This window comes from Oryx dammah, unplaced genomic scaffold (genome assembly GCF_014754425.2).
Source record: "Oryx dammah isolate SB20612 unplaced genomic scaffold, SCBI_Odam_1.1 HiC_scaffold_4, whole genome shotgun sequence".
Taxonomy (NCBI): Eukaryota; Metazoa; Chordata; class Mammalia; order Artiodactyla; family Bovidae; genus Oryx; species Oryx dammah.
Window position 1 is genome coordinate 84,493,836 of NW_024070188.1, and position 14,552 is coordinate 84,508,387.

At 41.7% G+C, this 14,552-nt stretch overlaps 1 protein-coding gene across 1 annotated transcript in view; it reads right to left on the minus strand.

Moving 5' to 3' along the window:
- Positions 1–14,552, minus strand: part of PRKN (parkin RBR E3 ubiquitin protein ligase) — a 1,215,957-nt gene that overhangs the window by 846,837 nt on the left and 354,568 nt on the right. The window contains exon 3 of the mRNA XM_040238940.1: positions 1,091–1,331. Coding sequence (XP_040094874.1) covers positions 1,091–1,331 — 241 coding nt within the window. The remainder of the gene's footprint in view (positions 1–1,090; positions 1,332–14,552) is intronic.

Sequence of the window (14,552 nt, forward strand, 5' to 3'; positions counted from 1 at the left end):
ACAACAACAAGTTTAGGCTGGTCTCATTCCCTCTCGTTCCCTACTTGTTTTTTCAGTCTCCTTGATACCCAGGACATGGGAAGGAAAAAAAGCCCAATACAACCACCTCAGGCTCAGCAGGACGGCAGCTCTTGCACTTAAATTTTTGGTTTATCCATTCCTCTAGTCAAAGACAGCTGTGTTTTTTCCACTTCTTCACTTATCCCTGGAAAATTTTTTTTTTTTCTTAAATCTGATTTATGATTTTATAAATATTTATCAAATTTTACTCAGTAATTTTAGCAAGAGGCCTCCATCTTGCTGGTCCCAGACGTCTCTGACCCCGTGAAAGTCATCCCAGCCCAGGCTGCTGCTGTCTTCAGCCACTCCATGTGGAGAGAAAGTCACTGTTACTATCTCATGTTTCCTGTCACCTACTCAAAAACAGTCCTGTTACACCTTTGACTATTTAGACTGGAGAGGAAAAACGAAGGGAAACATGGAATATTGTCAAAATAATATAGATTGTCATTCTCGCCAAAGCAAACTTTTGAAATAGGCTGCACAATACAGACAAGGAAAACTTCTTTAAACACAAAAGGATATGATTGACACTGTCATTTTTTCTTATGACCTAAAAAATGACTAAAATTACTTCTGAAGTTCTCTTTCTACTTTTAAAAAATATTGATCTATTTCATCAGAAACATAATCAATCAAAATGCATTTTAAGTAAATAAACACAGAAGAAAAGAGAAAGGCACAAGTGAGAAGGATATACAGTGCGTATATTGTGAGCCCAGCACAAGGCGTCCCATGAGCCCATCACCCCTAGAACCTCGAAACAAACAAACGAGGACTATCACTACGGGCCTGACACTTTTCCCATCCTTTATGTTCATTCCTAATTGGAAAGCTCTGCTTTGCCGTTCTTGTTAAATGCGTCCCCTCAAATCTTAGAGTAACAGCGGACTCTCCTTCTAGCCATGCCTCCTCCCAGTGATTTAGAGCGTGTTGTAATCTAGGTATTCACACACAGAGGGAGGCCGCTCTCTGCGGGGACTTCAGCACGCAGAACCCTGCGCGAGCAGCAGAGAGAGGCATCGGTTACCTGGCCTGCGGGCGGCGCCTCGTCCGCCCTGCTCGCTGTCCTGCAGTATCACAGCCAGGCCCACTGAGTCGGCCGGGAGCACCGAGCTGCTGAGGTCCACGCGAGTCAGGCTCTCGGGCTCCCTGTCAGAGCGCCCCCAAGCGGGCCGCGGGCTGTCCCCCCGAGGTGTGTGCCCTTCTGGGTCTTTTCTCCGCGGTCTCAGCACAACGTGAACGATGCTGTGCTGATCCAGGTCACAGCTCTGAGTGAGGGAGACAAAATCACAAGAATGAGCAGGCGCTGAAGCACAGGTGGAGCTGAACTTGTCTTCAGTTCCACAAAGCAATATGTTTCAAAACTGATTCACCAGAAATGGCATACCCTTATCATCATCAAATTTAAATACTAGCACCCCTTTCTGTATTTTTTATCCCCCTTTCTGTTTTTTAAAAAGTACAGAGAGTTTGTTATTCCCAATTACAGGGCAATTTTCTCTAGAATTTACAATACACTTATTTCCAGTAGACTCCACAAATACTCCAAAATCACTAGCAATCACACCACCAGGCCGATGAAATAAGAGGAGAGGTTACCAACACTATTCTGATCTTTTACTATTTCATACTATCTCACAATTGAAACCAGTGAACATCTACAAAAATGCTCTGCACCTACATTTTGATTTGTATAATCCACAGCTAGCATCATTCCACTGGTGGAAAACTGAAAACATTTCTTCTAAGACCAGGAACAAAACAAGGATGCCCACTCTTGCCACTTTCATTCAACATGGTTTTGTACATCCTAGCCATGGCAATCAGAAAAGAAAAAGAAAAAAAAAAAAAAAGAATCCAAATTGCAAAAGAAGTAAAACTGTTGGTGTTTGCAGGACATGATACTACACATAGGAAATCCTAAAGATGCCACCAGAAAACCACGAGAGCTCCTCAATGAATCTGGGAGAGATTCAGGGGAAAAAAAAAAAAACAAATCTCATGGGAATCTCTCACAATCTGATATACTAACAACAAAAGATCAGAAAGAGAGATTAAGGAAACAATCCTATTGAATATCACAACAAAAAGAATAAAATGCACAGGAGTTAGGAATAAACCTATCTAAAAAGACAAAAACCTGTACTCAGAAAACTGTAAGATACCGATAGAAGCAATCAAATACAAAAGAAACAGATGGAGAGATACAGCATGCTCTTAGATTGGAAGAATCAACATCACGGAAACGACTACACTGCCCAAAGTGCCCTACAGATTCAATACAAGGCCTGTCAGATTACCAATGGCATGTTCACAGAAGTGAAACAAACAATTATGCGCTGTGTATGGAAACACAATAGATCCCAAATAGCCCAAGCGATCTCGGGAAAGAAAAAGGAAGATGGAGGAATCAGGCTCCCTGACTTCAGACTATACTACAAAGCTACAGTAATCAAGGCTTTAAAATTCAGTAGAATTAAAGCTGAACATCAGCTAATTTGCTAAGCCAGAAGCTAGACCCACAAGTCAAGTCTCAGTTTCAGAATAGCTACCAGGTAGAAACAGTGGCTCATGTGTCTGTCACTTTTCCCACAGAGCAAGGACCCTGCTCTCTCAAACCGACCCCCATGACTGTCATTCTCCTCCACCTTCAGAAATTTAAAGAACACCCACACAAATTACAACAATACTGGTAACAACGATACCACCTCTATGTAACCTCAAGTGCTGCATTGTCACTATCATACTTTTACAGGGGAATTAACTGTAGTGTATTTTCTATGTCAAACAAAGACAAAAATGGCATTTATTTAGGAAGGCATTTCAAGGTTTTTTTTTTTTTTTAATGTGATGGTTAACAAATATTTTGTATGACTATTGCAAACAATGAGATACTGTGGTTAAAGACAGCATGAGCTTAGGGCAATCAGTGGGAGTCAGAAGAACCAAAAATCATTCCCACTGCTTTCTCCCTCTTGTGTTCTCAGTCACCTCCACAGTGATGAATGAACACAAACGCCAATTTATATTAATGGGATGAGAATAAAAACTGTTCCTTCAACTTGATCTTTCGTTTAAAAAAATACAGACTTTCAAAAGACAGGAACTTTGTGATTTATGCTTTGAATTTATTTCACATTTCTTACAGCTACTTTTCATTATGATCAAAGATATGATGCTACACAGAGATACTGAAAGGCCCCCCTCTCTGGTTGCCAAAGGCCGAGGAATACAATTACTGGGAAAGGTCAATTAGCTGCACACTAATTAGCCGCCGGGGGTCTCAGCCCTGTCACCCAGGATGTCCCTCCCACCGCAGGCCCAGGACCGTTTCACTGCTGATTAGGACCTGCACAGAGGGAGCTCTGCAGGGAGGGGTGGGGACAAACAGAGTCAACCGACTGTTCCCCTTAGCTGCATAGTAAGGGGTTTATTGTGAGAAGAGGTCAGCGCTGTTTGCACAGCTGAGTTCTTTCGGGGTTTCCACTCGTCCAAGATCACACTTTCCTAAATACAAGCTAGACAAGCTAGACAATTATTTGCTTAAAAACCAAGTTAAAATTGTTCTCTCTTGCAAACTTTATAAGAAATGCCTCCCAAGTGTCCTTTCAAAAAACTAAGATCATGGCATCTGGCCCCATCACTTCATGGCAAATAGATGGGGATTAGAAACAAAGACAGACTTTATTTTCTTGGGCTCCACAATCCATGTGGACAGCGACTGCAGCCATGAAATTAAAAGATGCTTGCTGCTTGGAAAAAAAGCTATGACAAACGTAGACAGTGTATTAAAAAGCAGAGGCATTACTTTACCAAGACAGGACCGTTTAGTCAAAGCTGTGGTTTTTCCGGTAGTCATGTACAGATGTGAGAGTTGGGCCACAAAGAAGGCAGAGCATTGAAGAATTGATGCTTTCAAACTATGGTGTTGGAGAAGACTCTTCAGAGTCCCTTGAGATCAAACCAGGCAATCCTAAAAGAAATCAGTCATGAATGTTCATTGGAAGGAGTAATGCTGAAGCTGAAACTCCAATACTTTGGCCACCTGATGTGAAGACCTGACTCACTGGAAAAGACCCTGATGCTGGGAAAGATTGAAGGCGGGAGGAGAAGGGGATGACAGAGGATGAGACGGTTGCATCTGACATCACTGACTCAATGGACGTGAGTCTGAGCAAGCTCTAGGATGTGGTGAAGAACAGGGAAACCTGGTGGACCGCACTCCATGGGGTCATAAAGAGTCGGGTACAACTGAGGGGCTGAGCAACAGTCCCTGCCCACATGTCCACTCTCTATGGTTGTGTCTCCACTGCTGCTCTGCCACGTGTATGTGTGTACATGTGTGTGTTAGCTGCTCAGTCATATCTGATTCTTTGCGACCCTGGGGATTATAGCTCACCAGGTTCCACTGTCCATGAAATTCTCCAGGCAAAAATGCTGGAGTAGGTTGCCCTTTCCTTCTCCAGGGAATCATCCCGACTCAGGGATCAAACCCACATCTCCTGCATTGCAGGCAGATGCTTTACAATCTGAGCTACTAAGGAAGCCCTAACCGTACATATACATGTCTGATTCATGCTGATATATGTCAGAAACCAATGCAAGATTGTCAAGCAATTATCCTCAAATTAAAAATAAACAGATGTTTATAAAATGAATAAGTGAATGAAAGACCAGGATGGCCTGTGATGGTGGCCACTCCTCTGCCCTTCCCTTCTCTTGTCTTGCTCTCCCCTTCTCTTGCCCCCACCTTCCCGGTTACCCACTTCTCCTATGCTGCCATTCTACCCATGCTTTCTCACAGCAGGGAACTCCAGCAGGCCTGTCACCGCTCGTTCACAACCAACGAGAAGCAGTGGGCCCCTTGCTTGGTTTCAGCCCAGTGTCCAACTAAGAAAAGCCCATTGTACAACTAAGAACCAACCGAAACAATACATCCGTTGCTTGGAGGTTGTAAGAAGTTGGTAGTTAGCTGGAACGGAACCACTGTGTTTTATCCCATGGCTTTTAAACAGCCTCAGTTCAGTTCAGTTCAGTTCAGTTGCTCAGTCGTGTCCGACTCTTTGTGACCCCATGAATCGCAGCACGCCAGGCCTCCCTGTCCATCACCAACTCCTGGAGTTCACCCAAACTCTTGTCCATAGAGTCGGTGATGCCATCCAGCCATCTCATCCTCAGTCGGCCCCTTCTCCTCTTACCCCCAATCCCCCCAGCATCAAAGTCTTTTCCAATGAGTCAACTCTTCACATGAGGTGACCAAAGTACTGGAGTTTCAGCTTTAGCATCATTCCTTCCAAAGAAATCCCAGGGCTGATCTCCTTCAGAATGGACTGATTGGATCTCCTTGCAGTCCAAGGGACTCTCAAGAGTCTTCTCCAACACCACAGTTCAAAAGCATCAATTCTTCAGCACTTAGCCTTCTTCACAGTCCATACATGACTACTGGGAAAACCATAGCCTTGACTAGACAGACCTTTGTTGGCAAAGTAATGTCTCTGCTTTTGAATATGCTATCTAGGTTGGTCATAACTTTTCTTCCAAGGACAACGAAGAAAATGCTTACCTGGAATCAGTGGAAAGCCAAAGTGGTCGTGTTTTGAACTACTGACCACTTTAAATCCAAAAAAAAAAGTCTTGAAAAGACAAATAGAAGAATCTCTCCCAGGTGAAGTAGCAATAGGTGTTTCTTTACGGAGTCACACAGCTACCACAGAGCTGTAAGAAATGACTCTTGATGGGAGAAACATAATCAGGGGCCACTTATTCATAAATACTACAAGTTTCTCCCTGTGTGAAGGAAACACCCTATTGCCATGTAATACAATGTAGCTCCTCACCTGGGCTCATTCAGTAAATCAGGCGTTTCAAGTCCCTTGGGCACAGGCCTGAGCTTGAGTGACTTTACAGACAGAAGGAAATAGTCAGCCTCTTTAACAGTAAGGAAGGAACAAGAGCTGACAGGCATTCATATTTATTTTTTTAAACAACAGGTGCAGAGATAAAGTTTCACACCTTGCTATAAATTCTTTAAGTTTCCAGCCTCGGGTTTAAAATTTGAGATATAAATACAACACATTGTTACTTATGTCAGCTCCTGTTTCATAATCTGGATATCTTATGTCACAGGCAACAATTCTTTTACTGAGAATAAATACAACATGAAACTGCTATCCTCCTGCACACCTGTACACCAAGCAGATGCCTCCTTGAGTTGCTCTGCAGACTCTGGCTGTTAAGAAGGCATGTGAGTCAGTTCTAATGAGATGCATGAACCTAGAGCCTATTATTTGCAGTGAAGAGAGTCAGAAAGAGGAAAGCGAATGTTGTATATCAATATAAACCTATGAAATCCAGAAAGATGGCATTGATGAACCTACGTGCAGTGTAGCAACGGAGGCACAAACAGAGTGAACAGGTAGGAGGAGATTGGAGATGGCAGGAAGGTTCAAGAGGGAGGAAACCTGTGTATGTATGGCTGATTCATGTTGATGTGTGGCAGAACCAACAGAATATTGTAAAGCAATTATAGCCCAATTAAAAATAAATTTTTTAAAAAAGCATTAAGAGCTTGAGTGAATTGGGACAAATGCCTAGACTCTGTCATTTGACTGTAAGAAAGGGATAAATGGTATTCATTCTTTCTGTTTCAACAGTTGGTCCTAACTGATTCCTTAGTGAGAGGCTTTATTTTCTTGGGCTTCAAAATCAATGCAGATGGTGAATGCAGGCATGAAATTAAAAGACACTTGCTCCTTGGAAGAAAAACTATGACAAACCTAGACAGCATATTAAAAAGCAGAGACACTATTTTGCTGACAAAAGTCAGTTTAGTCAAAGCTATGGTTTTTCCAGTGGTCATGTATGGATGTGAGAGGTGGACCATAAAGAAAGCTGAGCACTGAAGAATGGAAGCTTTTGAACTGTGGTGTTGGAGAAGACTCTTGAGAGTGCCTTGGACTGCAAGGAGAGCCAACCAGTCCATCCTAAAGGTAATCAACACTGAATATTCATTGGAAGGACGGATGCTGAAGCCGAAACTCCAATACGATGGCCACATGATGCAAAGAACTAACTCACTGGAAAAGACCCTGATGCTGGGAAAGATTGACGGCAGGAAGAGAAGGGGACCACAGAGGATGAGATGGCTGGATGGCATCACCGACTCAATGGACATGAGTTTGAGTAAACTCAGGGAGCTGGTAATGGACAGGGAAGCCTGGTGTGCTGCAGTCCATGGGTCGCAAAGAGTCGGACATGACTGAGTGACTGAACTGAACGGAACCTTTCGTTTCAGTTTTCTTCCAACTAAAGGAAATATGGTGGATTGAATAGTATCTACTTAAAATGCATGCCCATCAAGAACTTTAAAATTTGAACTTATTTGAAAATAGGGGGTTTGTAGATGTAATTGCATAAGGATCTCAAGAGGAAATCATCCCGCATTTAGGGCCCACCCGACAAAAGTCCATCTAGTCAAAGCTGTGGTTTTTCCAGCACTTGTGTATGGACGAGAGAGTTGGATCATAAAGAAGGCTGAGCACCAAAAAATTGATGCTTTGGACTGTGGTTTTGGAGAAGGGTCTTGAGAGTCTCTGGGACAGCAAGGTGATCAAACAAGTCAATTCTATAGGAAATCAATCCTGAATATTCATTGGAAGGACTGATGCTGAAATTGAAGCTCCAGTATTTTGGTCATCTGATGCGAACTGCCAACTCATTGGAAAAGTCTCTGATGCCGGGAAAGATTTAGGGCAGAAGGAGAAGAGGGTGTCAGAGGATGAGATGGTTGGCTGGCATCACTGACTTAGTGGAGATGAATCTGATCAAACTCCAGGAGACGGTGAAGGACAAGGAAGGCTGGCCTGCTGGCAGTCCATGAGGTAGCAGAGTCAGACACAACTGAGAAAATAACAACAATTCTTTCGACACTTATTTGGAGGAGATTTAAGATCTTTAAAAGGGAGAGGTGAGGAGAACTGTTGGTAGCAGCCCCATCACAAGCCTTCTCATCTGTGCTTCACTTTGATTAGGTAAGAAGCACCGTGGTCTACCCAGGATCACTGAGTTTATACCCCTTATCCCAGGGTGCCTCATAATAGCTCTCCTTGAACTTTTGAAGTCTCCTAGTCTGAAGGATAAATCACACGGTCATCCTACTTGTGGCTGCCTATTTATGACACACAGTAGATGCTCAAAAGTACATTTTGTAGTACTTAATACACCAGCAAGCATACCTACCATTCTGTGGATTCCCTATATCCTAGGCATCGTGCTCAGCATGGTCTCATTGTACCCTGTACAATGCCATGGTCAGATGGGAACCATTAATAACCTGATTTTAGAGATGAGATAACTGAAGGACAAAGGCATGAAGTTGTTGCCAAAGGTTATACCTAAGTACTAAGTGGCTGAGCTAGAATAATCATTTGGTAGTACTCAGTGCTTACAAATCTCTGTTATCAACACATTTAACCTCACCCGACACTTTCACCAACTCCGTCTCAAGTATCATGTTCAGTATTTTCACAAAGCCACTTAGAGTTCAGGAAGACAATGAATTAGCCAGGATTACGCACATTTCTAAGCAGGTGGGCTCCTATCCAGGGTGCAACGTGCATAAAAACCATCTGCGGTGCCAAGGTACCAACAGCTTTTCCTAGTGCATCTTGGACCTGCAAAATCACAATCTTGGGGGCAGGGAAGAGCCCAGCAGGCTGCTGCGCGTGGAGCCCTCCTCCCCGGACTCTCCATGTGCAGTCAGGTCGGGAATCTCCGCCAAAGGCCAGAGCCAGACTTCAGCCTCTCGATCCCAACTTTGCTTCCCAACTTTCCATTCTGGGTGTATAGGCACCCTGTACTGAAGACTTGCACCCTCCTTCACCTCTGCTCCAGTTGGCCACCTGGTGTCTCAGACATTCAAGAGGCAAGACAAGGATGCTTCAACCTAGCCTAAGACAGACTCTAGAACATTGCAAAACACTTTGTAGGAAATTCGGGCTTTCCGATCAAAATGGTTTTTAAAAAGTATGCACAAGAAGACAACAGCAAATGGATAAATATCCACAGATCGGAGGGCAATTATATATGTAGACACTGCATTTGTATACATACATATATCTGTATACACACGTGTGAATAAATTTGCATATCAGGGGCTTCCCTGATAGCTGAGTTGGTAAAGAATCCACCTGCAATGCAGGAGACCCCAGTTCAATTCCTGGGTCGGGAAGATCTGCTAGAGAAGGGATAGACTGCCCCCTCCCTATTCTTGGGCTTCCCTTGAGGCTCAGCTGGAAAGAATCTGCCTGCAATCGGGGAGACCTGGGTTCTATCCCTGGGTTGGGACGATCCCCTGTAGAAGGCCACCCACTCCAGTATTCTGGCCTGGAGAATTCCATGGACTGTATAGTCCATTGGGTCACAAAGAGTCAGACATGACTGAGTGACTTGCACTTTACTTCACTTCATGAATGTACACGTACTCACACAAACTGACATGTTTACTTTTAAACTGGAAAATATGGAGAATTTGCTACTCCTTAAGCATTTGCTAAAAGTTCAAAGGCTGCAAACAACATAAAAATCACGGATGAGATTAAAGAGGGCAATATGTATAATTCTATAACTAAATACAAGTGTGAAATGTAATATTCATTTAATAAATATTTTGTGACCGTGCTATTTAGCAGGTTGTGCACTATTCTTTATAAAATAGCGACTAAAACAGTCATTAAAACAAACTAACAATTTCCCTCCCATGTCAATGTGTTATTTTTGTTTCCCAGAAACTGGAGACATGATTCTAAGATTTCACATAGAAAAATAAATGTGCAAGAATATCTGGAAGCGTTCTGTAAAGAGGAGGAACGATAGGTGTGGCCACGGGAGGCATTAAATGTCACATAATATCTCTATTTTCAACCATATGACACAGGAACGTGACTAAAGGCTTACTTAATGCAACAAAAGAAGAAGTCCAGAAACATAATCAATGTTTTGGAAATCTGACATAATACGGCCATTGTCGGGTTATTAACGGGCCTAACTTCGATACTGCTGTGTCTCAGGGGATGGGGAGGCCCGAGGAAAGGGAGAGACATGGGGGAACACCCAGTTTATGGAGCTGTCAAAACACACACATTTATCAAGCATTTGCCATCTTACATGGGTGTGGCTGGTAGCACCCCCCAAAAATCACAGGAGTAGCATCAAAGATCACTTATCATAGTTGACCCTAAAAAATACAATAATAATGACAAAAACTGAAATATTAAGAGGATTATCAGACTGTGAAACAGAGACCCAGTGTGAGCAAATGCTGTTAGAACAATAGTCCTGACGGACTTGCTTGAGGCAGCATTGCCACAAAGCTTCGATATGTAAAAAACACAGTATCTGTGACGGGCAATAAAACGCAGCACAATAAAATGAGGTGTGCTTGGAGCTGTATAAAATACTTACACATTTTAAATTCAAGCTTTGAAAACTTGAAGTTGTCGAAGAAGTCTTGCTTCTATCCTTGTTTATTCTAGCCTATTTGTTTCATATCCCAGAAGCAACTTTTTTTTTTCCTTTAGCTATTTTTTTTTCAGATTTCTGGTTTATTCTTCCATTGTATAACTTTAAAAATAAAAACATAATCTGAAATGTATATCTGTGTTCATGTTTTAAGTCTCTTTCTTAGATAACAGCATATTTTATATAACATCAGCAAATTCTTTTTTCAGCTAATAATGCACCCTAGATCAACATGTGGAGAAGGAAATGGCACCCCACTCCAGTGTTCTTGCCTGGAGAATCCCAGGGATGGGGGAGCCTGGTCACACAGAGTTGGACACGACTGAAGTGACTTAGCAGCAGGAGCAGCAGCAGATCAACATGAACCAGCCAGAGGAATACACAGGTATACATGTTGATATTTGGCAGAAACCAACAAAACTCTGCAAAGAAATTATCCTTCAATTAAAAGATAAATAAAATAAAAAATAATAATGCACCCGAGAATCCATTCTGTAGCTGTATATTCAGATTTTCATTATTCTTATTTCATCTAATACGTGGATAAATCATAGTTTGTTCAATCAATACCCTACTTTTCCCAAAAATTTTAAATTAAAAAAATTAAAAACAGCACATCTATGAATAGCTTTGCGTATGTATCTTTAAATATTTTTCTTCTAGCACATCAGTACCAGTGCTGCCTCACAGAAGGGGCCTGGGAAAATCAACACTTTCACAGCAATGAGTCCACCTAACACCCAAACCTTGATTTCTAAATATCTGTTCTCACTAAAACGAACTTCATGAGCAACAGATGTTCTCACCCAAGTTCAAGACAGAAAGAACAGCGAGTAGCCAGAACAATGTGTCCATCTTGGGTGTGTTAGCACCTCGTCAAAATCAACTTCCGACCCTTCCTGGCAGCTAGCTGACTACACCTCCCACCTTGCTGGGCATTCGTGGCTCTCCTCCACAATCATTTCTGCCAGTGGAGTATCAATCGGTGTGATACAACAAAATGTCTGATCAGTGGGTGGGCAGGTAAGATACAAATATACAGAAAACCTTGAGCAGGATATTCACGAACAAAGATGGTACAAGTGAGGCTGGGCAGCATGCCCACACATCATCATCAGGCTTAGGGAGTGAAAATGAGCCTTCTAATCTGCACAGCTAAAGATTAAAAATGATATCACACATTAAAGTTAAAATTAGTAGGTTGAAAAGGAAATTTCTGTTTTATTTTTTAATTAGTTTATTTATTTTAATCACTAATTACTTTACAATATTGTGGAAGCTAATTACTTTACAATATTGTGGTGTTTTTTTGCCATACATCGACATGAATCAGCTGTAAGCTTACAGAATGCTACTTCAGGGAATAGATTTTCATCATATTTATTTATTTGCTGACTAATTGCTGAATCCATTATCTTTTAAATATTTTTATGTTCTTTTTAATATTTTTATTGTTTTTAGTTATCTTTGAAACTATCGGCCTCAATCTTCATGTTTCCAATGTTAGAAATCAATTATTGTTCCTCTCCGCTTATCACCTCCATACTCCTTATATGTGTTTTTAATCTTCATATTGCCTACAAGTTAGCTAACATTTTGAATTTACTTTCAGAAAATCTTAGGCCCATCAACATTATACATACAGTGTGGCACCAATAACATTTATCATTTAAAATTATCATCACTAATAAGGAAAAACCGTAGTTTCAAACCTTAAAGTATCATACTTTTTAATAAGTATGATAGTGTGATTTGAATGGTTGCTATCACAATATCCCAATCTTTGAGAAAGAAGATGGTAGGGCATTAATTAGTACACTCCGTTCTTAGGCATCAGCAGAATCCCTTATCTACATGTTTCTTTTAACATTTGGCCAAGTAGCTGGGCTTTAAACTGACTTTCCCTGTAACTCTGTAACAATTCGGTGAAAGAAGCATTAGAGATGGGAAACCAAAGCTCAAAGAGTTGCAAAATTTACCCAAATAAAAATAACTGGATTTGAAACCTAGTTTATGTTATTCTAAAACCACTACTTTTGACTATTCTCTTTCTCTTACCAAAGAATGAGTGATCAGCTATGATTAATGCATCCAAACCTTGCTTCATTCTATAATCAAAACAGTTATAAAGGTAGAATTTGGATGCATTTAATATGACTTCTCAAATTGTGCTAGATCATCTCAGAAGGTTGCTTAATCTAATGGTCCAGATTTTTGAAACTTGGAGAAATGATGACAATATGTATGGGACGCAAACAAGGGATTTTGGCCTTGGAGATGAGCTAAAGAGATGGAGAAACCCACAAACTGCTGGAAGATATAATTCCAATGGACCTTTATAGTAAAGGTGATATGTCTCCCGAGTTAAAAATTACTGCACATAAGGAAGATATTTTTGACAAGAATGTATTTTTTTTATAATATAGTCATGAAAATGATTATAAAATGCTGTGTTTTTTTTCCTAAGTCATACTTAAGGTGAAAAGTGAAAGTGTTAGACACAGTCCTGTCTGACTCTTTGTGACTCCATGGACCATCATCTGCCAGGCTCCTTGTCCGTGGAAATCTCCAGGCAAGAATATTGGAGTGGGTAGCCATTCCCTTCTCCAGGGGATCTTCAAGATCCAGGGATCGAACCCAAGTCTCCTGCACTGCAGGCAGATTCTTTACATCTGAGCTACCAATGCTATCTGTTTAGAAAAATTAAGAAATGCAAGTACTACATATTCAAGCAGACTTGAAGACAATAAAAGGTTTGATTTAAGGATTATTTTTCTAAAATTCCCATTATTAGCATCATTCTTTTCTGTTTTATATGGTTCATTCCAGGAAACCTCTATTCAACTAAAAAGCATTAACTGGGAGAGATGAATTAATAGCAAATTACTACATATTTGGTCATCATAAACAGAAATTCTGTGAAAGAACGGAACATGGGAAAATTAGTGATCATGAAAAATGAAAGAGAAATGGTTGATGCAGAATATGTAGCTGAGATGGGGAAACTTATGCTGATCATTTTAGAGGCAGGCAACCTCAGAGAAGCCAGAGTCCCAACAGCAGGTGGAATCTAGGAGCTTAGGGTGAGTCCAGCATGCCACGAGTCAGAATTATCCCACCACACCACCCAGATCAAATATTTCAGCTTTTGTCAGAGTCCTGAACTGTGCTCAGGTCTCCTTCCCCTCTCTGCCTGGGGGTGGGCTCCACTCCGAACCAGGTAGCCCAGAACCACCCTACTGGTACATTAAGCCAACAGGGAAAAGGCTACCACTGTGCCACACTAAAGAAAAAAGACAGTGAAAGTTGCTCAGTCATGTCTGACTCTTTGCGACCCCATGGACTGTACAGCCTATGGAATTTTCCAGGCCAAAATACTGGTAGTCATTCCCTTGGGGATCTTGCCAACCCCTGGATCGAACCCAGGTCTCCTGCTGTACAGGCGGATTCTTTACAGACCAAGCCACCAGGGAATCCAGGTAGGCAGAATTCTAAGACGTCTCTCAGTATTCTCACTTCCTGGTCCACACACACTATTTTTAATCAACCCTTCTCTATTAGTGTGAACAGGATCTGTGAATATAATAGATAAATATAATACTATATATAGAGATATCATGCTGCTGCTGCTGCCGAGTCGCTTCAGTCGTGTCTGACTCTGTGCAACCCCATAGACGGCAGCCCACCAGGCTGCCCCATCCCTGGCATTCTCCAGGCAAGAACACTGGAGTGGGTTGTCATTTCCTTCTCCAATGCATGAAAGTGGAAAGTGAAAGTGAAGTCGCTCAGTCGTGTCCGACTCTTAGCGACCCCATGGACTGCAGCCCACCAGGCTCCTCCATCCATGGGATTTTCCAGGCAAGAATACTGGAGTGGGGTGCCATTGCCTTCTCCAATATATATATCATATATAATAGACAACACTCCCATGATTAGTGTGTCATATGGAAAAGGAATGCAATTAAATTACT